The 27,040-nt window shown below is 36.8% G+C and overlaps 1 protein-coding gene across 5 annotated transcripts in view; it reads left to right on the forward strand.

The window, feature by feature from the left end:
- ATG5 (autophagy related 5) overlaps positions 1–27,040 on the forward strand; it is a 119,293-nt gene that overhangs the window by 56,673 nt on the left and 35,580 nt on the right. For all 5 annotated transcript variants that reach the window (XR_003429321.1, XM_027089556.1, XM_027089575.1 and 2 more), the window contains one exon: positions 11,447–11,541. Coding sequence is in view for 4 of the 5 variants with exons in the window: in XM_027089556.1 (XP_026945357.1) it covers positions 11,447–11,541 (95 nt within the window). In the remaining variant the exon portion in view is untranslated. The remainder of the gene's footprint in view (positions 1–11,446; positions 11,542–27,040) is intronic.

The raw sequence follows: 27,040 nt of genomic DNA on the forward strand, positions 1-27,040 counted from the left end.
GCCCATGTCCCTGCATTGGCAGGCGGATTCTTAACCACTGCACCACCAGGGAAGTCCCTGTTTACATTTTTTGAAGTAACATGTGTCTTCCATATTTTTCCTTTTCCTTCTTTTGCTGCCTTTCCTCTCCCTCTCCAGCTTTCTGTGTGGCACTTGATCTAGTTCTGAGTATGTTGCTAACACTTCTTTCCCTCTCTTACCTCTCATTTAAACTTTTACCTACTCTCTGACCAATTCTTTCATTATCTTTCTAGGGTCTGGATGACCAGATAAACATTTTAGCTCAACAGTCTAATTAATGCGGGCCAGTGTGTTACCTATTCCCAGGTACCTATTTCATGTACTTTTTAACAAAGACCTAGAAATTACTTTATTGAGAATTCTAGAATTTCCTCCCCCTCCACTCTCCCAGTCCTATCCCTGTGACATTCTATTTACTCCATCTCTGCCTGTGCAGACCAGTCCTGACTAGTGGCTGTGATAAGAAGTTCTTGATGTCACAGTTCTCCATATTAATGATGTTTTTTCTGAACCAAAGAAGTAACTGCCGTTCTATAGCAGGGCTAATTTGTTATTATTCGTTGCATGTCTCTTTTATTGCTTTAGAAACTAAAAGATTCAGAAATCCTTTTATGTGAAAATTACATTTAAATATTAAACTATTCCAGTGTTTTAATTAGTATTTAGAGAGTTGCACGATTTTAACCCAAATGCTGGAAAACTAGAAAAGAAGCAACCCATAAAAAATGAGTGCAAAATAAACAAATTTGTGTATCTAAGATACAGGGCGTTCAGTCAAGTCCTGATCATTATCTTCAAAGTGGCTTTCTACTTAAGAAGCATTTCTTCCCACAGGGTCCCTTTAGGATCCAGACTATCTCTGGTTCCTGGGCTTTTCTACATCTAGCTTATTTCTATCTTTCTCTGTAGAGGAATATCAATAAAATATCCCAAATGGTATTTTTAATTGGAGTTTATTTGCATAAAAGATTTAACCAGATTCAGATTTCGCTTTATTTCACATTACCATAAACCACACTCAGAAGTACACTTCAAGATATATGCCTCTTTTTCTTAAAGTAGCTTCTTGTTTTTGTTAATAAACTCAGATTTTTTTTTCCTACAAGTATATTAACCTGCACTTAACTTTTCACTTATTTTAAGGTGAAATTATTTTTATGTGGGTTTTTAAAACCCTATAAAAACATTTTTGCAAGAAAAAAAATGTATTGCTATTTGTCCACTCAGAATATAAGGAAGGAGGAGCAGAGGAAAAAAGGCAATTAGTGGACATCTAATATCTGGGAAGGAGGAATAGAAGAGAGCAACTGCATAGGCTCATTGAGTGAAGGAGAAAGGGTTTACATACAGAAGTTTCCCCCCAAAAGTGGCAGGGGAGGGTGGTGGTGGTGACGGGATGAATTGGGAGATTGGGATTGACATATATACACTAGTATGTATAAAATAGATAACTAATAACAACCTGCTGTACAAAATAAATAATATAAAATTCAAAAAAAAGTTTCCCCCCAATATTTTTATCATCATTTATTTTAAGGTGTTATTACACTCAGAATAATATTCTGTGGGATTCAGATATTTGAGTGTAAATGAATAAGTTGAGAAGCACTGGTAGAATAATTTCAATTTTTAATAACTTTATTCTTATTTCTACTGGAATTCTTAGAAATCCTGATTAACTTTTAGGATACATTATATCACTTATTACTAAAACCTACTGAATACATTTAAAATAATAGTATTTATTCTAAAATAAACTCACTATAGGAAGTAATATAGTTTATAAAATGTTGGATGGGCCCTATTTTGGGGGGTATGTGTATAATTTTACAAGTCAACTTTGTTTTGATAGTGAATGAGTTGTTATAATAAATAAATTGTGTAGTAATTGCCACCTGAATAATCCTAGTAGCTAAAAGCTAAATTATGGTTGAATTTTCCCGTTTTCCTCATCATTGTCCATGTCTGCTTTTAAGAGGTAGTTGTTCCTAGTTGAATGATGTTTTCAATTATCAGTTGCATTTTTCCTTGTTCTCATTGAAAAATAATGCCTTAATGTGCATGTTGAAGTAAATTTTTATTTACTTAAATGTTTATTAAGTATTTCTGCAGCAGCTACTGCTAACTGTTCAGTTTGAGATCTGTAACTGCCAAAGGAGACAAGATTTGGTAAACTATTATACCTGACACTACCATGAATTTTGAAGTATAGGACTGGAATTTTTGATAATGTGAACATTCTGTTCATGAACAGTTTCTCAGATTCCTGTTAATCATACGTCATTGAATTGACTCAACTTGGAGTTTTAACAAGCAAGCAGCGTTTTAATTTATAGAAATGTAACTGAAAGTTTTCTGTGATATGGTAGCATCCCTGAGAATCTACTGACCTGGTGACCTCAAGCAAATCATTTACCTGCTTTGAACCGCAGCTTCCCTCAAAAGTTGCTTTGAAAATCAAACAACATAAAATTCATTTAGGGTTTTAAAAAAACAGTTAAATTCTGTTCAGGTATGTTATTAATAAAAATGATCTCTGAGTTTCTACTATAATCAGAACCCATGACTTTTCACTCTAGCATCACTTGAGTTATTTTAATACCACTTTTTTACCAGCCTAACTTTTTAAAAAATTTTTATTTTTGGCTGTGTTGGGTCTTTGTTGCTGTGCGCGGGCTTTCTCTGGTTGTGGCGAACAGGTTACGGTGTGCGGGCTTCTCATTGTGATGGCCTATCTTGTTGTGGAGCACGGGCCCTAGATCATGCGGGCTTCAGTAGTTGCGGCGCGTGGGCTCTAGAGCGCAGGCTCAGTAGTTGTGGCGCATGGGCTTGGTTGTTCCATGGCATGTGGGATCTTCCTGGACCGGAGATCAAACCCGTGTCCCCCTGCATTGGCAGGCAGATTCTTAACCCCTGCGCCACCAGGGAAGTCCCCAGCCTAACTTTTAACATGCTTTTTACTTAAGCATCTGTCACTTGGTCACCTGCATTAGAAGAGAAGGGCGGGGAGGACTTGAACCATCAGGCACTACTAATGCACAATAAAGGACCAATCGGACCCATTAGAAATTGTGATAACTTTATGTATGTCAGTTTGGCTTCCCCAGCTACATATTAAGTAAAGGAGAGTCCGTGTACTTGTTTTATATTTTGGTTTTTAATTCTCTACAGCTCCCAGTACTCAATTAGGTACATAATAGGAGTAAATAAACACTTTAATAGATTTAACTCTATGCAGATCCTACAAAGTAAAAACTTAATTGAGTACACTGTTACTTCTATCAGTTGTTTTACTTTTACTTTTCTCTTCCTTGCCTGAATTAAACTGGAGATTCATAATATGAACTATTTGCAAATGGGGGACTTCTTTTAAAGAGGCATTTTTCATGTAGCCACCTTGGACAGATGAGATGGATTTGAAATAGAACAGAATTTACCTATAATCATATTACATTTACTAAATTCCTGTGATGTCCCAGTCCTGGATATGCCTTCTTAGTGATTCTTCCTAAGAATTAGATAAACATTATCAACTTTAAAAATGAGGAAAAGAGCTTACAGGGCTAGTAAGAGATGGGACCAGGATTTGATCTTAGATCTCTGATTCTAAAGCCAGTGTATTTTCCATCTGGAGGCTGTTAACTCTGGCTACATATTGGAATCATCTGGGCGTTTCCAAAAAATACAGTTCCAGGGAATCTGAAATAACTGGTCTGGAGTGGGTCCTTGACATTAGTATTTTTTTAAAAGTTTCTCAGGTGGTCCAGGTAGGCAGCTAAAGCTGAGAAATGTTGCATGATATATTGCATCTCCAGTGACCGCTGGTGCCCCACCCAGCTTTTTAAGCTTTTGTCATTTGTCTATGAAGAATTATTAATAAAATTTTTTCATTTACAGTTTCTCATCAGAAGCATGAGGAATTTGTATTAGAATAAAGATAGAGTATCCTGCATAACAAACATTGCAAAGATAATAGTGAATATAATGGAGTACCTTTTTCTCCATTGGTCTTTCAAAAGTTAAAATAGATTTTTGTTTTTGTCTTATGACTTTGGAGTGCTCTGAGTGAAGTAAAACTGGGCTTGATTACATGTTAAGTTTGTTTCTGGCCCTCTGAATTTAGGAAAGTGATAAACTGTAACTTAACCTGAGAGGAAGAATATTTTCTCAATTTACAGTAGTTTTGAAAGGTAACAAGTCAGGTAATCTGGTTAAAAATCTATAGGTGATTTACGCAGGAATACATTTAGTTAATTAGCGCTGGCCTGCCACTGGCTATAGCTCTTTAAATCTCTTTTTAGCAAACAAGCTACTTTAAAAATTGTCTTGTAGAGCCAGTGAAGACTTGAATATAATTGAGGGTCATTTCTTCCTTTTTTTAAATTTTTAACATGAGCACATAGAATAAGTTGCGGGTTTTTAACATTATGATTTTTTTTGAATTTTGAATCCCTTTTATGTTGTTACTGGCCCAATTTGAAAATAAATTTGAAGTAAATGTTTCTTAATTGGTTGAAATACAGTAATTGAATTCTGTCTATTAAAATAAAGTCAACTACTGGGATTGACTCTTGGAATGCATTTTAATTGGGGGAGAGAGAGTAACTAATTAAACATGTAAATAGGGTAATTTCAAAGAACGGTTAAGTGTTTAGAAGAAAACAGAATAATACTTTAGCTAGAATTATGAGGAAATTCTCCCCTGAGGAGGTGACACTTCTGTTGAGACTTGGATGATGACAAAAAAGCAGCTATGTGACGATTGGAAAAGTGGGGGATTCCAAGCCTCTAACTGTGATATGGGGATAAGCTTGGTGTTTTCTAGGGACAGAAAAGAAAAATAGTGTGATTTGGAGCTTTAGTAAGTAAGCAGATTGGTAGCAGTGAGATCTCAGAGGGATGCAGGAACCATTGCATTCCAAGGGAGTGGGAGGGGGCTGAAAGGAACCAGCTTCCCGGGAAGGAGGTATTTCATTACCAACATTATGGTTGCTTGCATGCAGAGTTTGAGTGGGGAGCAGTCTGCCCCATTTGTAGCCAGTAAGGAGATGCATTGGATTTTTTCTTTTAATAATGATTCTAGTACTTAACTTCAAATAATCGTATTGTTAAAGTACATTATAAAGCATTATTCCTTATGGCCCATTAGAAAAATGTTTAGAAATTTATTCATTCATGGTATGATTCAATTTATGTTTTAAAAGAGCATTCTGGATGCTGTGTATTATGGATACAAGTGGAAGGGCAGAGCCCAATTAGGAGGCTGTCGCAATGGTTCAGATGAGAGTTGATAGTGGTTTAGATGAAAGTTGTAGCAGTGAATACAGAGAGAATTGCACTGTAAAAATATATATTGATTCCTCTCCTTGAGGCCAGTTTTCTAGACGGTGTGTTACAGCATCTTTAATGTTTTCCAAGAGTGAATCCCAGTAATTGACTTTATTTTAATAGACAGCACTTCTTTTTTAGGGCAGAGGACTATGGTAGTTCTCCTTATTCATGGTTTTGTTTTCCACAGTTTCAGTTTCCTGTGGGCATACGTGGTCTGAAGATATTAAATGAAAAATTCCAGAAATCAGTAATTCACAAGTTTTAAATCGTGCACTGTTCTGAGTAGCATGATGAAACCTTGTTCCGTCTCACCTCAGCATGTGAAGTATAGGGGATGATTCTGGTATATCCACACTGTATGTGCTACCCTCCTGTTAGTCACGTAGTAGCCGTCTCAGTTATCACATCAACTGTTGTGGTATTGCTGGGCTTGTGTTCAAGTAACCCTTATTTTACTTAATAATGGCCACAAAATGTTAGTGATGCTGGCAATCGGGATAGTCTCTTACTGTGCCTAATTTATAAATTAAACTTTATTACAGGTATGTAGGTATAAGAAAAACACAGTATGTGTAGGATTCGGTACTATCTGCTGTTTCAGGCATCCACTGGAGGTCTTGGAACGTATCCCCCATGGATAAGGGGAGACTACTATAAATGTCTTCTCTCAGTTTATTCTGAGACAGTGATGCTCCAGGTCAAAGATTTCCTCAGATCCAGGTTTTATTGCTCTTTTGATTCACTCTAACAACAAATTCCCCAGGGTACAATCCTATTGCCAAGATGAGTGTTTACGAACAGGATTAAGGATTGACCTTCTCCTGGTTTGGTTCTCCTCTCAGCCTTAATACAGAGGCCAGCCTTCTGGTCCTGCCTACTTCTGTTTTCATGACAAATTTTCAGGGGTCCTTGAAGCATTTTCAAGACTTCTTTGAAGATACATCACAGTAACTTTAAACCTCAAACAGAAGTTCTCATGGAACTGTGTGGGTGCAGTTCTGTTAAGAAGCATCCAAGCACCAGTGGACTTGCTGCCGTACAGAGAATGTTCCCTTCTCTGGGTCAGCCCTAACTGTCCTGTTAACATATGACTCAGAGGACAAATGAGTTTGAAGATACAGGTCACATATTTAACACACCTGTGTTAGGTACCTACCAGTAATTACTGTTTTTTTTCCCCTCCTACTTTGCTTCACAAAGATGTTTACTATATTACATGTTAAGAAATTAATTCGAATAGGTCTGTACTTGGATATGTTTTCTGCTATAAATTTTGAAAGCCTCTGGTCAAAACACCATGTATATTACATGACCACCTGTAGTACTGATTTGAATAATACTGTTGATAAATGCAGAATTCTGTGAGGAGTGTGTTCCCTTCAGTAGTGATTTTCAACCATTTGCTTTTCTCTTTAAAGAAAAGCTTAAAGCCTGTGTTTTATGGGCCATCATGATCTGACACTTATTTAGGGTGCTGTAAATCTGTTCTTTTTGACATCACAGACTTAAAGAGCAGGAAGTGGATGGTGTGCATGTGGAAGCCATTTCACCCCTTTCCTATGGTTATATCCCAGCCAGCAATACCACATTACTGAATTGAGGCTGGGTCGCAGTCCCTTAGATGTCCTCCACGTTTCCTGTGGGATCCTGTAAACGAATACATTGTTTGTGGCATTTGAATATTAAAAATTATTTTGCCTTGAGTTCTTAATAAAGCTTAAGTGGAAGAGCAGAAACATCCTTTAAGATCGCCACTTTTTTCTGCAGCTTTTTCCATGTGAGGAACAAAGAATACAAATGTAATCAATTTTTTTTCATGCTTCTTAAGAAGATCTTTGGTTTAAAAAATTTTTTTTTCTGGATTTTTAAAAAATTTCCAAGACCAATATAAAAGCTTAATTCAGCAGAGAGTGAGAAAAAAAAATTGGTGGCCACCAGGATTTTGAGGAATTCTGTTTTTAATATCTTTAAAAAAAATAGATTGACTTTCTATAGCACAGCTATAGAAAACAGAAACCAGCTTATCAATCATATTCTTAATAGCTCTGGCAAGAAGTACGTTAAGTTACCTTCTTTTCTCCCATTCTTTGTATAAGCTAAGTGACTGCTAGTTTTAATTTTTTCTTCTACTTAGTAGTTTGTTTTGTTTTAGAATTAGAACTAAATTAACATGAAAGCTGTTGAAATAGATATACATTTACCTAACTTTACAGTTTAAAAAATGAGCAGCTAAAGACCATTGAGCTTCTTTTACTTGTAGGTACTGTTTTTGTGGCCAATGACACAAATAACTAAATTTACAACTTAATTATAATAACTAATTGTTTGGTGACAGGTTAATATATACTTGATTCATTACTATGTAGGAAGTTAGCAATACATCCTTACTCCAATTTTATTTAATTATTGACTAAGGGATAAAAGAGTTCCTGATGTTACAAAACCCAGTGTGAAAGACATTTGGTTATAAACTGAAACTCAGCACTGATTTTCTTTTAATTTCTTTTATTTGTGTCTTTCTAATTAATAACTTTGACTTATAAAAGTTAGATTATTCTTGGTTGGAATGTTTTTGGTATTGTTGAGGAAATGCCTATTTTATATAAGAACATAACATTTTTATAAGAAGATAAAGCTAATCTTAATTAGTACAGATTTTTATTATGTCTTTGTTCCTTTAAAACATAGTTGTATCAGACTAGGTCCAGTTAGGAGATAGAAACCACACAGAGGGATAAATAGGTTAAGTATGATATACTGAATGATTAAACTCCGGTAAAAGAGTAACTGAAGATATAAGAAAATCATATCTGGTACCCTGGGGCTAAAGAGGAAGGTCACACTTAAAAGGAGCCCCTTCCCAGGGCTGGGTTTAGAACTCATTGGAGAATGTATATTCCAGCCCATTGGGTTAGTAGAGAAGTGTTCACTATTTTGCCCAGATTGGAGCAGGTCTGCAGTGGCTGGGAAGTCAGGAAAATCTGGAGTGCGGGCCACCAGCAACAAGTGGCACAAGCATGCAGAGGGACTGGCGTCTCTGTGGGAAACTGTAGGCCAGCCACCCATATGGGCCTGCAGAGGAAAGCAGGGTGCTAATTTGGGCAAGGAGCCTTCAGTGTGTGTGTGTGTAGGCAGGAGCCCCTTTCTCCTGCAGTGTCCTTTCAGTACTCTCTACTGAGAAAGCTTAATGTGATTGTCACGCTAGAGATGCTTAAAGAAATTGTGTCCGTTATGCCTGTGTATATATTGAAGGGTGAATTTGGAGTTGAGTGTCAGCAAATTGATAATGTGCACAGTAATGTTTCTTTTTCCAGTTTACTTTTTTGCAGTATAGGTACGTGAAAGCTTTTCACTAATTACCTTTCTGTACTTTTTGTTTGTTTGTGTTTGCTTTCCTTCCTTTAGCCCTATTGACATTTTGAGTCAGATAATTCTTGGTTGTGGAGAGCTGTCCTATGCATTGTGGTATGTTTAGCAGCATCCCTGTCTTTTACCCACTAGATGCTAGTAACACACACATATTGGTGACATCCAAAAATGTCCCCAGACCCACAGTGGAGCAAAATCTTCCCTGGTTAAGGACCACTGCTTTAGCCCATTTTTTCCCCTCTGTTAGAAACGGTATAAATTTTTCATTTAATAGAGGTTTGCTTGTGGTTTTTAATAAGTTATATTTTGATAAAGAAGGTGTCTTAAATAATTATAAAATTTTATTTTTAGAAGAGGTATTAGAACTATTTAACTCCTTTTATTTCATCTGTAAGTGAATTAGGGCAGAATTTTCAGTTGATTTGTTATTTCTAGTCTAGCTATTAAGTTACAGACCTAGGATAAGAATCCAAAAATTTTAATGAAAATTTATATATGTAGTATTCTGTTATTCATTGATTCAAGAGCATATGTTGTGCATGCACTGTGGTAGGTGTTAGAGACTTAATGGCGAGGCAGTGAGTGAAATTTTAGCAGTGCACGAAGAACCACCTTATTTAGCTATCACATTCTTGCTTGATACTTGAAAGCAGAAAGATACTTTTAAAAAAGCATTGACTGAATAATTGATTCATACATGAAAGAATTGTGGTTAAAGGAGCTACTCTTAGCATTAAGATGCAGTTTTGTGGTTGCAACTGTTGAAACGGTTGTGGGCTTTGAATCAGAAGACCAAGAGTCTTGTCTTGGTTCTTAACTAAACTCATAACAAGCTGGACCTTAGTTGTCATCTGTGAAATTGCCCTGGACTGACTGGGTTCTAAATTCCCTATCCTACCAGTTCTATTGTAGTATGTGTCTTTCCCCAGATTGGAGTTGAAAATGAGATTAGAGAAGGCCTAGAGCCTGTCACAGTCATCTAAGAAGAAACAGCTAAACTTTGTTTTTTATATATAATTATGATGGCTTAAGCAGTATGAATATATTACCAGTAAATTGGGTTGAGATGAGTCTAGTAGTAGAGAATATACCAGGCTGACCTGAGATTCTGGAGTATTCATGTACTTTACAGAGATTTGATTCTGAGATAAATTTCTGTGTATAAAAAATATTCTAAGGTAGAAATCCGGGTGAGTTAAAGGCGTTAAAAAACAACACACAGAATGGGAAAAAAAAATAGTTGTGTATTATTTATCAGATTAAGGGGCTTGTATCCAGAATACATAAAGAACTCGTACAATACTCAACAACAAAAAGATAAACAACCCAGTTAAAAAGAGGACAAAGGATTTGATAGTCATTTCTCCAAAAGAAAATATATAAATGGCTAGGAAACAAATGAAAAGATACTCAGCATAATTAGTCTTTAGGGAAATGGAAATCAAACCATAAGGGGATACCACTTCATACCCACTAGAATGACTATAATAAAGAAGATGGACAATAATGTGTTGGCAAGGATGTGGACAGATCAGAACCCTCATACATTGTTGGCGGGAGTGTAAAATGGTGCAGCCTCTTTGGAAAGCAGTTTGGCAGTTCTTCAAAACATAGTTACCATATGGCAGATAAACAGTTACTGTGTAACTCAGCAGTTCCATTCTTAGGTAATATGCCCAAGAAAATAGAAAATACGCATCCATACAGAAACTTGTACGTGAATGTTCATGGTAGCATTAATCATAATAGCCAAAAAGTGGGAACAACCCAAATGTCTACAAACTGTTGAATGGGTAAACAAAATGTGGTATCTCCATACAATGACATATTATTTGGTAGTAAAAATAAAGTTCTGATAACATGCTACAACATGAATGAACCTTGAAAACATAGTAAGAAAGAAAAACAGATGCAGAAGACCACATATTATATGATTCCATTTATATGAAATTTCTGGAATAGAGTAGAGATTAGTGATTTCCAGGGGATGTGGGGGGAGGGCATAATTATTAATGGGTATAGGTTTCTTTTGGGGATGATGAAAATGTTCTGAAATTATATATTGGCAACTCTGAATATGCTAACAACCACTCAGTTAACACTTCAAAAGGGTGAATTTTATGGTATGTGAATTATATATCAGTAAAGTGGGGTTTTTTTTTGTTTAAAGCAAGCCTTACATTTTTAAAAAGGAGTTGTTTAATCAGTCTGGGATTAAGCTGCAACTGACAGTTATTTAAGTGTCAGTTTCACATTTCTTTCAAAGCCTGTCCTATAATTTTATCTTTTTTCTGTTTAATGTGTACTGTGTTTGGTATTTTTACTTTGTTTCTTTAAACAATTTGTGGTTAAACTTTAGGTCACTTGAAGCTGTGCCTTTAGTTTAGACAGTAGGAATAGGACCAAGGGAATCGAGACATTCATCTATACCTGATGTTTTTTGCTGTGATAACACCAGTAGTCATAATCTATTTAGAGTTTCTCTTATGAGAAAAAATGTCTATGGAGATATCTAGGAAAAGGAAGCAACAATAATGTAGAAAAAAAATAATTTTATATCTTGCTTTATGTTTAGTTATGGAAAGATAAGTTTAAGAAAAATAATATAGAAATAATGCCCTTTCAGAAACTTCTATTAGAATGGATGCTTAACAACTTTAATCTCTTCATATGAGGTATTAAATTATAATGTTGTTCATTTTTAATGAATAATTTATCATTACAGACAGATTTGACCAGTTTTGGGCCATCAATCGGAAACTCATGGAATATCCTGCAGAGGAAAATGGATTTCGTTACATCCCTTTTAGAATATACCAGGTAGGAAGTAACATTTTTAACAATACCAACTTATGAAAGTCTCGGACATCTTACTTCTTGAAGCACTCTAGTCCAAACTCTTTTCAGTTTGCATAGTAACTGAATAACATTTATTAGGGTTTTCCAGATCTCTTCCTTTTGGTGGCAGTCAAATCAGAGACTGTACTGTGAAATATGTGACTCATTTAGTTGGTGCTCTTTATTTGCAGATTTTGTATTTGCAGATTAGCCTGCTTGCTAAAATTTATTTGCAACCTCAAAGTCAGTACTCAACAGTACTTCCCTGGACATGTGCAGAGTGATGAAAAATTTGCTTTGCCCATGTGCACATTTTCAATGATGCTGTGCCTTCTTGTTTCTGCTCTCATACTGTAAACAAGTGACTTTTCCCAGTCTATTTAGTGCCGCGTTCTTCACGTTTTTGTGCTTTTCGTTGGTAATTTTGATGTTAAAAATGACTCCCAAGCATAGTGCTGAAGTGCTACCTTTATACAGAAACATACATAAAACAAGGTTATGTATTGATGAGTTGAAGACATGTGACCAGAGACTTGCAGTAACCCTTGTAGTCCCCCTAAGAGCAATGGTTCAGTATTTGTTAATTCAGTCAGTGTTTGCAGTAACTTTATAGAACATAAGTACCACAGATGAGAATCGACTGTATTTGTTTTAGATGATGGGTCCTCAGTGTTGTACAACAAAATAAATAGTAGCGTCTCATTACTGTACACTTTCATGGGGTTAAGAAACTCCATGTTTCTGTAGAGTACTTTAAAACTACCATATATTTCCTATATAGCAATACTGAGTAAATTTTCATTGAATGAATGGTATCCAGAAAGCTAGTTGCCTACGATCATGGAAAAAGCAGTTAAGAATAGGAATTAGAAACACAGTATCACAAACATAGACTCTCATCTAGCAGGCCTTCGATTCAGACTCAAAGAGATTGTGTCATAACTTCTCTCTGTAGCCATTTTTACTATCTAACAGTCTTTACTCATAGTTACTTCTACAGTTATTTTTTAATCTTTTATAGTGCCATCAGATTAATGTGTGTTCAAAGAGGAAAACAAACTGTCCAATTGAAAAGTAAAAAACAAAAATCCCAATATACTCAAAGAATGAAAAGTTTTTATGACTTAAATAAGGTTGCTTCTCATTTATTTCATTAACATAATGGCAAATAGACTATGTTTAGATCATGGATTCATAATACGTACAATAGAAATAAAATGAGAAAAATGCCCGATGGAATAAAGACCAGATGATCTAATCAGCCGCACTCCTCTGCTTCCTTTTTTCAGGAAAGTAAAATTTTAATTCCACGAGTCTTTGTTAAGCACAAATATTACCCAGTGGGTTTGGAAATGCCATAATTTATTTATTTATACTTTATCTTATATCATGAAGAATCTGAGGCAATTTACAAGAATATATTTTGTATAGTCACAAAATAGAAAAAGGTTGAAATTTAAAATTAGAGCCACCAAAGATATAAAATGGAAACCCAGCATGAAATGAACTACGCTATGAATAAGTGAGATCGTCAAATTTATTAAAATTGACCTATAAATTTGACCCCAAGCTTCCTTGTAGCCAGAGCAAAGGGGAAGGAAATGTGATGAGATATAACTTTGTTTTTCATTTTATATATGATGAAAACTTACTAGGTCATCAGGAAAGCTGACTTTTCTTGAGCACCACCTAGGAAAGAAATTCTCACATGGCCTCACTTTGAAGGGACAGGGCAATCAATATCCTTTATACCTTACTTACAGTAAAAATATAATAATAGTTTCAGTAAAGCTGCTTCCTAAAGTGTCACTCAGCGATAGCTAAAGACAATGTGTCATAAGCCATGGATCATCCACAGTATAATAAAGACTTGGTGAAGTAATGGGAAGGCTAAGGCAGAATAAAATTTTAGGTTATTTTATGGAAGAATGTGTTTATCAAATAAGAAGGAAAGTAATTGATGGAGCAAGGCAGTTGAGGATTGGGATTAACCAGTAAAGTTTTTAGCCCAAGAGAAGAGAGGTTTGCAGAGACCTGTTAAGGAAAAGGAAGGGAAACATTGTTGCTGCTCACATGAGAGAGTCTCAGTCTTCTCTGTACAGGCAGCAGAGCAGTAGAACAGTTTCGGCAACTGTTAATGTTAAACAGTGTGCAAATAGGACAGTTTCTACATCTGCATAAAATAATGTGAGAAAGGTGGCAGGAAGCCTAGTTGTATGGAGAGAAGAAATGTCTCACGTTACATAAATTGGTACTGACCACCTAGGTATTCCCTAAGAGAACTTCAGCAGTGATTTTACAGAACTAGATTCAGTAGTGATATGCTTTAGTTATTGCACTGAGAAAAGCCAAAACGGAGTCAGATTTTATGGACTAAGTATAGTACTTATAGTGGGTAGGATCCTTTATGTGGTCTGTAAATCTCATAGGGAGAGGCTGCGTCTTCACCATCACTGACATAGATATTGGTGATTAAAATACGGATTAAAAACAGTAACAGGTTATTACGGAATTTTAGAGTGGTCCTGAAGTTTTCTGAGTAGATTTCATTTTTTTTTTTTTTTTTAATGCAGCAGCCCACTTTTGGGTTGAACTTGGAAGGGGTGGGTAGATGGGGATAAGTGATATTGACTCAGGTGGCTTGACTCTGTCCTCCTGGGGACCAGTGGTTATAGCATCACATATTTATGGAAATTCTAAAGCACAGTTTGAAAATCTCTTTATCTAGGCCTGGACAGGTTCAGTGATTTGCCCAAGTTAGGTAATTCTTGATCTAACTAGCACTGTGGATACACTAATATGCTCAACATGCTAGTGATATCTTTGAAGGCAAGGTTAGTTTTTTTTGTTTGTTTGGGCTTTTTTTTTTGTTTTTTCCTTTTTAAATCTGTGTAGTAGGATTTATTTAGCACAGTGTTACGTACACTGTAGGTGCTTCACAAGTACTTACTTCGTTGAATCTTGGAATATTAAAAGCACCAAAGATCACATAATTCTGAAGCTGAAAAAAAGACTTTATAGTTCAAATAATCCAAAACTGAAAGAACTAGCTGGCTTTAACAAGGATAGTGCTGTTGTAGTAATTGAAGAAAACACACTTCTAAAATTAATTCAAATGGTGGGAGAATAGTAGGAGCAAGTGGAAAAGAGCTGTTGGAGGGGTTGCATCCAGAAACAGCGCATGATAGATCAAGATCACAGTTTTGCCTTATTCACCTAGTCTGACAATTTGTGACTTCATGTAAACCTCTCTGAGCTCGCCAAGTTGTCAGATATTTGAGACATAAAGGCCAAAGCAGTTTCCCTTGAAAAACAGGTTTCCTACTAAGAGCACTGCACTAGAAGGGAGGCCTCTGAGGCTCTGTGGGAGGTGTGACACTGACGAGTTGTGTGTCCACAGGCGCTTACTGTCTTGCTGGGCCTTCATTTCCTCATCCACAAAATGAAAAGGGCATGACTGAGTGAATTTATACATCTGGTCGGAATTGTTCTTTAAAAAAGCCATGTTACAGGTTTATCTAATTATACCAATGATATTCTTTTTCAAACACTTTATACTCCTGATTTCAGAGCAGATTTATTATTTTTACAGTAAGTACAGTTCTTTCCTTTATGGCAGTATTTACCATTCTTTTCTGGGGAATATTGTCAGATGTATCCATACCTGTTACTGTCATATCATAACATTAAAAGGATTCAGAGAGAGAATGTGAGAGAGAGAGGGAAAGAGAATGTGTATGTGTGAGAGAGAATGGTTTTCATAAAGTGCTATAATTAGATAGAAAGTGGGAAGCTAGAGAATTCTCAAAATTTGCTTGACAAAACCTGGCTGCCAGGTGGTGACTGTTAGGGCAGAGCTTGCTGCCTGATCTTTCCTCTGTCAAGACAGTGGCAGCTTTTCCTCAAACAGGGAGAGACAGAGCCTCAGGGTTTTTTGTTATTTATCTATTTATTTATTTTTGGCTGCGTTGGGTCTTCGTTGCTGCGCATAGGCTTTCTCTAGTTGTGGCGATGGGGGGCTACTCTTCGTTGTGGTGTGCAGGCTTCTCATTGCGGTGGCTTCTCTTGTTGTGGAGCACGGGCTCTAGGCATGCAGGCTTCAGTAGTTGTGGCTCGTGAGCTCTAGAGTGCAGGCTCAGTAGTTGTGGCACACGGGCTTAGTTGCTCTGCAGCATGTGGGATCTTCCTGGACCAGGGCTTGAACCCATGTCCCCTGCATTGAAAGGCGGGTTCTTAACTGCTGCGCCACCAGAGAAGACCCTGAGCCTCATGGTTTTATTGGTTCTCTTTATTGACTTTGCTGTTGGCTTTACCCTTATCTGGTTTGGTTCTTACTGGAACTTGATTAAAATTTTAGACGTGAGATGCATAAGTGAATATAAAAATTTAGGAGACTTAGTTTTTGCCCATTGTCCATTCTCTGGCTTTTTCCATTTCCCTATTTTGTACTTCTGAATCTTCATTCATACCTTGACCAAAGGAAGATGGGATCTGCTTTCTGTTTTCCTTAATTATATGATCTAAAGGTGATACCATATTTCTCCTGTTCTGCAGCTGATTAGTTTGTGTGGTTGGGATAGTCTGTTGATTAAGTGTAGCTTTTACTTATGTGGCATTTTGATTAATCTGTACTTTTCATTTCTTTAATATACTAGATATAGATCTCTGTACTATTTGAGACCTTAAATTAGTAAGTAAATTTAAATAAAACCTGAAAATCCAGGTTTATTAATAAGACAAATAAAGGGCATAATTTTGCTAAACTTTTTTCTTTGCAGCATTCTAATAGAATTCCTGTATAGCAGGGGGTAGAAAGGATAGGACAGCGAGCATGCTTGGGTGAGGCCCATTTTATCTTTGGAAGCCTCAAAACCATCTTAGGATGTAGGGATCATTATCTGATTTTACACTCAGGAAACTGAAGCTGAGGAATTTTTTTTTTTTTTTTTTTTTTTTTTTTTGCGGAACGCGGGCCTGTCACTGTTGTGGCCTATCCCGTTACGGAGCACAGGCTCCGGACGCGCAGGCCCAGCGGCCATGGCTCACGGGCCCAGCCGCTCCGCGGCACGTGGGATCTTCCCGGACCGGGGCACGAACCCGTGTCCCCTGCATCGGCAGGCAGACTCTCAACCACTGCGCCACCAGGGAAGCCCCAGCTGAGGAATTTTAAATCACTTGCTCAGGGGCACACATATGAAATGTGGAACAACTAGTATCCAGACGTAGGTGAGACTTACAAAGAAAATATAATTTTATTTATAAAAATTAAGTTTACAGAATTTTCAAGACATAAGTGTTACATAAAGTGAAGTCCACTTTGACCAAACCTAGAAAATCTCTAACTGGTGATATTCTTTAAAGGTTGACTTTTATACAGATTGTTGGAAAACTTTAGTTCTTTTTCATCTGTAATTTGATTACCTTGGACTCAAAATGACTCTAAATTCAATGATGGAATTTTAGTGGTAAAAGTAAAATAGGTCCAAAAGTAGTTTAGAGATCCATTACAGACCCCAAAATGTGTCATTTCTGTCATTTACATGGCAGTTTACTTTAGCCTCTGTGTTCCTGAAATCCAGGTGCTTCATATTAGCCAGTATTCTAGAGACGAGGTTAATGGCAGGAAGTGCTTCAAAAATGTAACTAAAATGTTATTGAGATAAGCACACGTAAACAGGTGTGATTAAGGAGGATATCTGTTTAAAAAGACTTGTAAAGTGACTGTGAAATCCTTAGGCATTGGTATTTAGGTTGTATAGTAAAAATTAGGCACATAATTTCTGTTTTTCAAGAAGCAGTGGATTCATAACTGTTATCCTACCAATATGCTACATGTATGAAAAGGTTGTCTCATTCATTCATTCAAGTTCATTTGTTCACAGACATTGCATGCTATGCCTAATACTGTGCACAGGGGATGCAAGTGGTTATTAATACGGTACATCATCCTTTAAAAGTTTATAATCTAGAGGTGGAAATAAATTAATCAAATAAGTACACAAACAAATTTTAAATCACAACTGTGATTGGTGCTGTGAAGGAGAGGTATATAGTGCAATAAAGCCTAATTCCTCTAAGGGGAATCTGATCTAGCTTAATAGGGCAGAGAAGCCTTCTTTGATGAAAGTGTCATGTCTTTTGAGGTCTGACAAGTGGATAGACTTAAGGTAGGCAAAGAGTAATGAGAGGACCTTTGAAGGCAGAGGGGACATTGTAAGTATGAGGACAGCCTGTTGGTCTTGAGCACAGAGTTGGGAGCAAAATAAATATTTCGCTTACTTTTCTTTTGGGTTATTTATCTGATTTTAAAAAAATTATTTTTATAGATATTAACCATTTTTCTGTCAAACACTTTGTAAAAAATAATCACAACTATAAAATTTGTCTTGATTTTTTATGGTATCTTTATGTAAAAAATGTTTACAAACCATTCCATTGGTTTATTTGTATTTTCTTTTCTTTTCTTTTTTTTTTTTTTGCGATACGCGGGCCTCTCACTGTTGTGGCCTCTCCCTTTGCGGAGCACAGGCTCCAGACGCACAGGCTCAGCAGCCATGGCTCACGGGCCCAGCCGCTCCACGGCATGTGGGATCTTCCCAGACCGGGGCACGAACCCATGTCCCTTGCATCGGCAGGCAGACTCTCAACCACTGCGCCACCAGGGAAGCCCTATTCGTATTTTCTTATAACAGTATTATTTTTATTTGATTTTAGTCTTCTGATATCTGCTGGGACAATTCACCCCTTACCTTTTTTTCAGTCTTTTCATGCTTAATAAGTGGAAATACATTTCTGTTTTAATTTTGGTAGAATTCACCTTTTTATATCATTAAATCTTCCTACATAAGAACATGGTACATCTTTTTTGTTTGTTTTTGTTTTTGGCTGCATTGGGTCTTCGTTGCAGTGCGCGGGCTTCTCATTGTGGTGGCTTCTCTTGTTACGGAGCACTGGCTCTAGGCGCGCGGGCTTCAGTAGTTGTGGCTCGTGGGCTCTAGAGCGCAGGCTCAGTAGTTGTGGTGCACGGGCTTAGTTGCTCTGCGGCATGTGGGATATTCCCGGACCAGGGCTCGAACCCATGACCCCTGCGTTGGCAGGCGGATTCTTAACCACTGCGCTACCAGGGAAGCCCAGGTACATCTTTCTTATTCAGATTTTGTTTTATGTTCTCAAATAGGCCCTGTGCCTTTCTTTTTAATTTATTTCTAGGTGTTTTTTAGATTTTGTTTTTCTTTATTTCATTTCCATTTCTAGATATTTATTTATGGCATCAACCCCAAAAACAACACCTCTTGCTATCATTTTTATCAGCCATTTCTTGTTTGCTTTATCACATTGCTAGTATTGCATTGCCAAGACAGTATTGAAAATAAATGTTACTAGCAGGAATTCAGCCTTTTTTCCCAGCTTTTTCCTTAGCCTTTGGGGATCCATAGGCTCGTTGGTCCTTAAGCTCATGTCCACCCAGAGGGGAGAATATTGCAGAGGGTTTGTAGCTCCTCCATGTAGGTCCTCCCTGCCTACTCACCCCAATAGGTGCCTTAGCTCAGGAGAGCCACTGTGTTGGGTATGAGATAGATTTGGGAGTAGAAGGGGGAGGGGGAAGCGTTAAGCTTCCATGCTCCCAGAATCCTCTCCATGTATAGTTGTTATTATGCTGTTTTTTCATGTAAAGAATTATATGGCAGTAATCCTTGGGGCAAGGTGTCTAATACTTAATTCACACTCTAGCTGTGGCGGTACATGCTACAATGAATATTAAGACATCTGTGCTTAAAAACAGGATTTGTATCTCATATGTAAAGACAAGAAAGTAGAGAATGGATGCTCAGTTCTCAAAATAACTTCACTTCTGATCCAAGTGAAGGTAACAGTTATAAAATGATAAATAGCCTGCAAGTTGAAGGCATATCATTCATTTTCACCTTTCTATATATAAATTTAAGGTGAGCTTATGAAGTTAATTTCTTTCCAGAGTATTTTTTTTTCTCTCTCTCTTTTTTTTTTTTTTTTGGCGGTATGCAAACCTCTCACTGTTGTGGCCTCTCCCGTTGCGGAGCACAGGCTCCGGACGGGCAGGCTCAGCGGCCATGGCTCACGGGCCCAGCCGCTCCGTGGCATGTGGGATCTTCCCGGACCGGGGCACGAACCCTTGTCCCCCGCATCGGCAGGCGGACTCTCAACCACTGTGCCACCAGGGAAGCCCTCTCTTTTTTTTTTAATAGATCTTTATTAGAGTATAATTGCTTCACAATACTGTGTTAGTTTCTGTTGCACAACAAAGCAAATCAGCCATATGCATACACATATCCCCTTATCCCCTCCCTCTTGAGCCTCCCTCCCATCCTCCCTATCCCACCCGTCTAGGTCATCACAAAGCACCGAGCTGATCTCCCTGTGCTGTGCTGCTGCTTCCCACCAGCCAGCTATTTTACATTCAGTAGTGTATATATGTCCATGCTACTCTCACTTCGCCCCAGCTTTGCCCTCCCACCCCATGTCATCAAGTCCATTCTCTATGTCTACCTCTTTATTCCTGCCCTGCAACTAGGTTCATCAGTACTGTTTTTTTTTTTTTTTAGATTCCATATATATGTGTTAGCATACGGTATTTGTTTTTCTCTTTCTGACTTCCTTCACTCTGTATGACAGACTCTAGGTCTATCCACCTCACTACAAATAACTCAATTTCGTTTCTTTTTATGGCTGAGTAATATTCCATTGTATATATGTGCCACATCTTCTTTACCATTCATGCGTCGATGGACATTTAGGTTGGTCAGAGTATTTTAAACATTTATTAAACAGCTAAGGAGAATTTCTTCTTTAGTAAGCGCAGAGAAGAAGTTGAGCCTCTGTACTGTGCTTATATCTTTGTGTTCATCACAATGCCATACACATAATAGGTGCTCGGTAAATACACAAACTGTATAACAAACTAAGGAAGGTCTCATTATCTATGAAGGTGGTGGTCATTCTGGTCTCATAATAAATTAGACTGTAACATTCATACCATACATTTTTACTACAGAATTCTGGGCTGGATTTTCTGTTGAGTAAACTATCATTCTCTACTGTTGCCCTAACCACTCTCAACCACTGTGCCACCAGGGAAGCCCTTTGTTCTTCTTAAGATTGCTTTGGCTATTCAGGATCTTTTGTGGTTCCATATCACAAAATTTTAGGATCAGATATTCTAGTGGGTTATTTTTTTGAGATCTAATTCACATCCATAAAATTCACCCCTTTAAAGTGTACAGTTTTAGTATTTCACAATTGTGCAGCCATCACCACTATCTAATTTCAAAATATTTTCATCACCTCAAAAAGAAACTCCATACCATTAGTAGTCACTTCTCTTGCCTCCTCTCCCTGGCCCCTGGCAACTACTAATTTACTTTCTGTTTCTGTGGATGTGCTATATGGACATATAAATGGAATCATATCACCCATTAGTAGTCACTTCTCTTCCCTCCTCTCCCTGGCAACTACTAATTTACTTTCTGTTTTTGTGGATGTGCTACATGGACGTATAAATGGAATCACATCATATGTGTCTTTTTGTGTCTGCCTTCTTTCCTGTGGCATAATATTTTCAAGGTTCATCTGTCTTGTAGCATGTAGTACTGCATCATTTTTTTAACTAAGTAACATTCCATTGTATGGATACATCACATTTTGTTTAACCATTCATCGGGTTGATGAATATTTGGGTGGTTTCCACTTTAGGGCTGTTATGAAGAAAGCTCCTATGAACATTTATGTACAAATTTGGGGGTGGGCATATGTTTTCACTTTTCCTCTGAGTATATACCTAGGAGTGGAACTGGTGGGTCATATAATAACTCCACATTGAGCCTTTTGAGGAACTGCCATATTGTTTTCCAAATTGGTTGCACCATTTTACATTCCCACCAGCAATGAATGAGGGTTTCAGTTTCTCCATGTCCCTGCCAACACTTGTTATTGTACATCGTTTTGATTAGTTATCCTAAGTGGATATGAAGGGGTATTTCATTATGATTTTGATTTGCATTTCCCTAATGACTAATGATGCTGAGCGTCTTTTTATGTGCTCACTGACGGTTTATATATCTTCTTCGGAAAAATGTCTCTTCTTTGCTTATTTTTAAATTGGGTTGTCTTTTTAAGTTGTAAAAGTTCTTTATATATTCTGGATCCTAGACCTTTACTAGATATATGCTTTATAAATAGTTACTTCTGTTCTGTGGGCTGTCTTTTTACTTTCGTGGTCATGGCCTTTGAAACACAGAAGTTTTTAGTTCTGATGAAGTCCAGTTCTTTTTGTGTTGTTGTTACTTATGCTTTTATGTTATCATATCTAAGAAAACCTTGCCTAATACTAAGTGATGAAGATTTCCTCTTATGTTTTCTTCTAAAGTTTTATAGTTTTGGTTCTTTCATTTAGGTGTAACTCCATTTTGAGTTAATTTCTTGTATATGGTGTAAGGTAAAGGGGTCCAACTTCATTCTTTTGTATGTACATATTCCAGTTCTCCCAGCGTGATTTGTTGAAGACTTCTCTTTCTCTCATTGGATTGTCTTAGCACTCTTGTTGAAAATTAGTTGTCCACAATGTGTGGATTTGTATCTAGAGTCTCAATTCTATTCCACTGATTATATGTCTGTTCTTGAATTCTGTAGCTTTGTATAGTAAGTTTTGAAATCAAGAGGTACGAGTCCTCCATCTTTTTTTTTTCAAGATTATTTTGGCTATTCTGGATCTTTTGCATTTCCATATGAATACTAGGATCAGCTTGTCAGTTTCTACCAAAAAAAAAGACACTTAGGATTTTGATAGGAATTGTATTCAATATGTAGATCAATTTCTGGAGTACTGCTATCTTTTTTTTCTTTTTGGCTGCACCACACAGCTTGCAGGATCTTAGTTCCCTGACCAGGGATCGAACCTGGGCCCACAGCAGTAAAAGCCCATGTCCTAACCACTGGACTGCCAGGGAATTCCCTGGAGTATTGCTATCTTAACAAACAATATTAAGTCTTCCAATCAGTAAACACAGGATTTTTTCCCATATATGTAGGTCTTCAATGATGTTTTGTAGTTTTCAGTGTACAAGTTGCCCACTTCTTTTGTTAAATTTATTCCTACGTAATTTTTTCTTTTTGATCCAGTTTTTATTATCATTTTTGGACTTTTTGCTAGTGTGTATAAATAGTATTGATTTTTTTGTATATTGATCTTGTCCAGTAGCCTCATTGAACTTGTTTCTTACTTCTAACAGTTTTGGGGGGGGTTTTTTGTTTGTTTGTTTTTTTACTGCTGCTTCCTTAGAATTTTCCATATAGAAGGTCATATCACTACAAATGGAGATAGTTTTACTTCTCCCTTTCCAGTTTGAATGCCTTTTACTTCTTTTTCCTGCCTCATTTCCCTGACTAGAACCTTCAGTACAGAATCAAAATAAAAGTGGCAAAAGCAGACATCCTTGTTTTATTCCTGATCTTAAGGGGGAAGAAAGCTTACAGTCTCTCATTATTGAGTATGATGTTAGCCTGTAAGTTTCTCTTATATGCCCTTTATAAGATTGAGTTCTGTTCCCTATATTTTGTTGAGTATTTTTATCATGAAAGGGTGTTGGATTTTGTCAGGTGCTTTTTCTGTGTCTATTCAGGTTCTTATGTGGGTTTTTCCCCTTTATTCTATTAATACGATGTATTGCATTGCTTGATTTTCTTTGTTGAACCAACCTCGTATTCCTGGGATAGATACCAGTCAGTCAGATTATATAACATATGTAGCTGGGTTTGGTTTGCTGGTTTCTTTCTTTTCTTTTTTTTTTTTTTAAATTTATTTACTTTTTTAAAATTTTTAGCTGCTTTGGGTCTTTGTTGCTGCATGTGGGCTTTCTCTAGTTGCAGCGAGCAGGGGCTACTCTTCATTGCTGTGCGCAGGCTTCTCTTGTTGCGGAGCACGGGCTCTAAGTGCATGGGCTTCCGTAGTTGCAGCACGCGAGCTCAGTGGTTGTGGCTCACAGGCTCTAGGTGCTCAGCTCAGTAGTTGTGGTGCATGGGCTTAGTTGCTCCGTGGCATGTGGGATCTTCCTGGACCAGGGCTCGAACCCGTGTCCATTGCATTGGCAGGTGTATTCTTAACTACTGTGCCACCAGGGAAATCCAAGTTCGCTGGTTTCTTGTTGAGGATTTTGTGTCTATATTCATAATGATTGTTGGTCTCTAGTATTCTTATCTTGTATGTCTTCATCTGGTTTTGATATCCGGGTAATACTGGCCTCATAGAATGAGTTGGGTAGTGTTCCCTCTTCTAGTTTTTGGAAGAGTTTGTGAAGGATTCGTGTTAAATCTTGAAATAATTGGTAGAATTCACTTGGGAAGCCATCTGGTTCTGGGTGTTTCTTTGTGGGAAGTTTTAAAAATTAATAATTCAGTCTCTCAACAGTTTTTGCCAGTGTTCTCATTGCTTTTATGGAAGAAGATAGGATATTTGAAGTCCTTACTCCATCATTACTGATGACATCACCACTTCTAATAATTCTTAACCTCCAAATTTAGATAGGTGGATTTTGTAGAAATTTGGGAAAGAGAATAAAGACTGAGGAGTTTTCTAAGGTTTTTTTTTAATCTGTTCTTTCTAATTATTTCTAAATACAAAAATTTTAACTTAACGTATTGCTTAAGAACATGAATATTGCTATAAATGATAGATGATTATTACTTTTTCTAAAAGTTGTCTATCCTTGATTATTTTGGAATTTTTTTTCTACGTAGGTTCTCCAGTAAAGAACTTTGAAAAATTTGTAGGAATTGAATCTGTAACTTTCATTAATATACCAAGTGGTTAAGATGGAGAAGTTTCATTTAGGGAAGTACATCCCAGTTAGCTGTGATTTGGGGCATTCACGTCACATCTCTGGACCTCAATTTTATCATTCGTAGAATAGGGATAATAATATTTCATAGGGTTGTTAATGAAAATTAAATGTAATACTTTTTGATATGCCTGGCACATAGGAAATAATTTACAAATTATTTGCTGTAATTATTATTAGATTTTATTGCTGTGAATTATCTTATCAGTGATGATAGGGATTGCCATACCCCCTATGACTACTATAACATATGTGACAAATAGTTCACTCCATTTATCAATATATTTCTGGTCTTAGTGTAGTCTTCTCTGTGAGGCTCTGTCTGGTCCCCCAAATCTATTACTCATTACTGCCAAGTACTCACATAACCGACTCTTTCTGTTTCAGTTCCCTATTTCTTTACCACTTTCTTTCAATTTTCTAGACAAAATACCTTGGAATCTCTTTTGATTAGTTTCTTAGAATTGTACAGTACCAGAACTATTTGCATTTATCACTTTCTTGCCATTTGCACTAATTTCAGTTACTGTTAATTTGATTTTCATGAAACAAAGCTAGACTCCTACCAAATAACATCATGTATTGTTCCCCAAAACATGCTTGATATTTTTATTTTCTTACTCTGTTCACTCCTGCTGGGAATAGCCCCTATTCCCAGAATGCTTCTTAACGCAGCTCAAATGTCACTTCCCCCAAGAAGTCTTTCTTGATTTCTCTGTATGTGCCCCAACTCTTCATACCATGTATAAATTATTTCTTCTTTCTCTGAATTTTGTTTTAAAACATTCCCTTCTGCCTCTTATTATGGCAAATGTAATTATACATTAGGAGGAATCCTTAGGAATCATCTAATTCAGCCCCCTAATTTTAGAAAGCTTGCACAAAACTCTTGCCCAGATGTTCAACTGGATACTTAATGGCAGAGACAAGAAGAGTAGAACTTGAGTCTTGGATTTCCAGCCTGGTTCTTTTTCTACATGCAACATTGTAATATAGACATTTCTTAAGCTATTTTGCAGTATTTCACCATGGATCTGTTGAAGTCTATGTGATTTCTCTGTAAGATGTAACCTGTGAATTACTGGAGGTCAAGGAATTGTTTCATTTCTCTCTGTATCTTTATAGAGGTTTCTTAGAGACTGTTTCCTGCTAGAATGAATGAATGAATAATACTTTGCTTTAGAATTAATTAATATTCTTAATGTAAGATTCTAATGATATTCCCTTAGACACCTTTTAAAAGAAATTGGTAAATTGAGGCCTGTAGGGGGCAGCCCAACACAGCAGATTTTGATTGCCCTTGCTAAATAAGCTAGCTACTACTGTCTGGGATTGTTTTAGTCTTAAATTGCTTCCTATGTGGATTTTTGAAAAATGAAAGCAACTATTAATTATAAGCTTATTTGGCGGGTGTATTTTTTTAAAATTGTCTTGTATAAGAATGGGAACTTTTTGATGCAGATGATTTGCTGTTTTGTTTTTAAGGCATTGGATATATAGTAGAGCTTCTTAAAAATTTGCTTCGTTTATTAATTCCAAAATAACACAGATAATGTAATGGCAAATGTTGTCCTTAATTTATTGTTAAAGAAGTTAAAATATGCAAATTAATAGTATTATCCCAAAGTACTAAAGTTATTATTAAATGAAGTCAACATTTTCTTATTACTAATTTGTTACACTAAGCTAAGTCATTGTTTCATTTAATATTTTCAAGAATAAAAAACATTGCTGGTAATTAAAGTAAGCTATAGAGAAACACCAATAATAGCTAACATTTATTGAGTACTTTGTGTGCCAGGTACTATTTGAAATACTACTTTACATGTATTAGTTCATTTACTTCTCACTAGAGTCCTCTGGGACATATGCTGGTACTGTCCCTATTGTATGGATGAAGTAATTGGTTGGTTATTGAAAATTGCCTAGGGTCACTCAGGAAGTGGAAGAGCTGGGGTTTGAACCCAGGAAGTCTGGCTCCAGAGCTCTCACTCTTAATCACTATTCCTTTGATACATTGTTGAGTTCATTGCTTTTATTTTCTTACTCCTTTCTATCACAACTTTCCATTTGAGACTGTTTTCCAGTTTTTACACACATCAGGCTACTTATTACTCCACCCTTTCTGTTGCTTCCTGCCTTCAGTCCTTTTTTACTTCTTCTTCTTCTTCTAATAGAGAAAATGCATGGACAGAAAGTAAAAACATGACATCCTCCCTTTAGTGTGAAGAGATTGAAACAGATAGCTAAAGCTGTGCGGTTTTCTTTCTCTTTTATTTACAGAATGTTCTTTTTCCAGTTACCAATTAAGTGATTTTTAGTGATCACATTAAAGCATAAACTCTCAAATTTAGGAATAGAATGAACTTCACTCTCCTGCTTAAGCATGTAGTACTATGGGGTAATTTTAAGAACTGAAAGATTAAATACCTCATTTTAAAAAGATAGACAGGGCTTCCCTGGTGGCACAGTGGTTGAGAGTCCGCCTTCCGATGCGGGGGACACGGGTTCGTGCCCCGGTCCGGGAGGATCCCACATGCTGCGGAGCGGCTGGGCCCGTGAGCCATGGCTGCTGAGCCTGCGCGTCTGGAGCCTGTGCTCCGCAACGGGAG

Source organism: Aethalodelphis obliquidens, unplaced genomic scaffold (assembly GCF_003676395.1).
Source record: "Aethalodelphis obliquidens isolate GAN/ISIS:26980383/991018 unplaced genomic scaffold, ASM367639v1 scaffold3, whole genome shotgun sequence".
Classification (NCBI taxonomy): domain Eukaryota; kingdom Metazoa; phylum Chordata; class Mammalia; order Artiodactyla; family Delphinidae; genus Aethalodelphis; species Aethalodelphis obliquidens.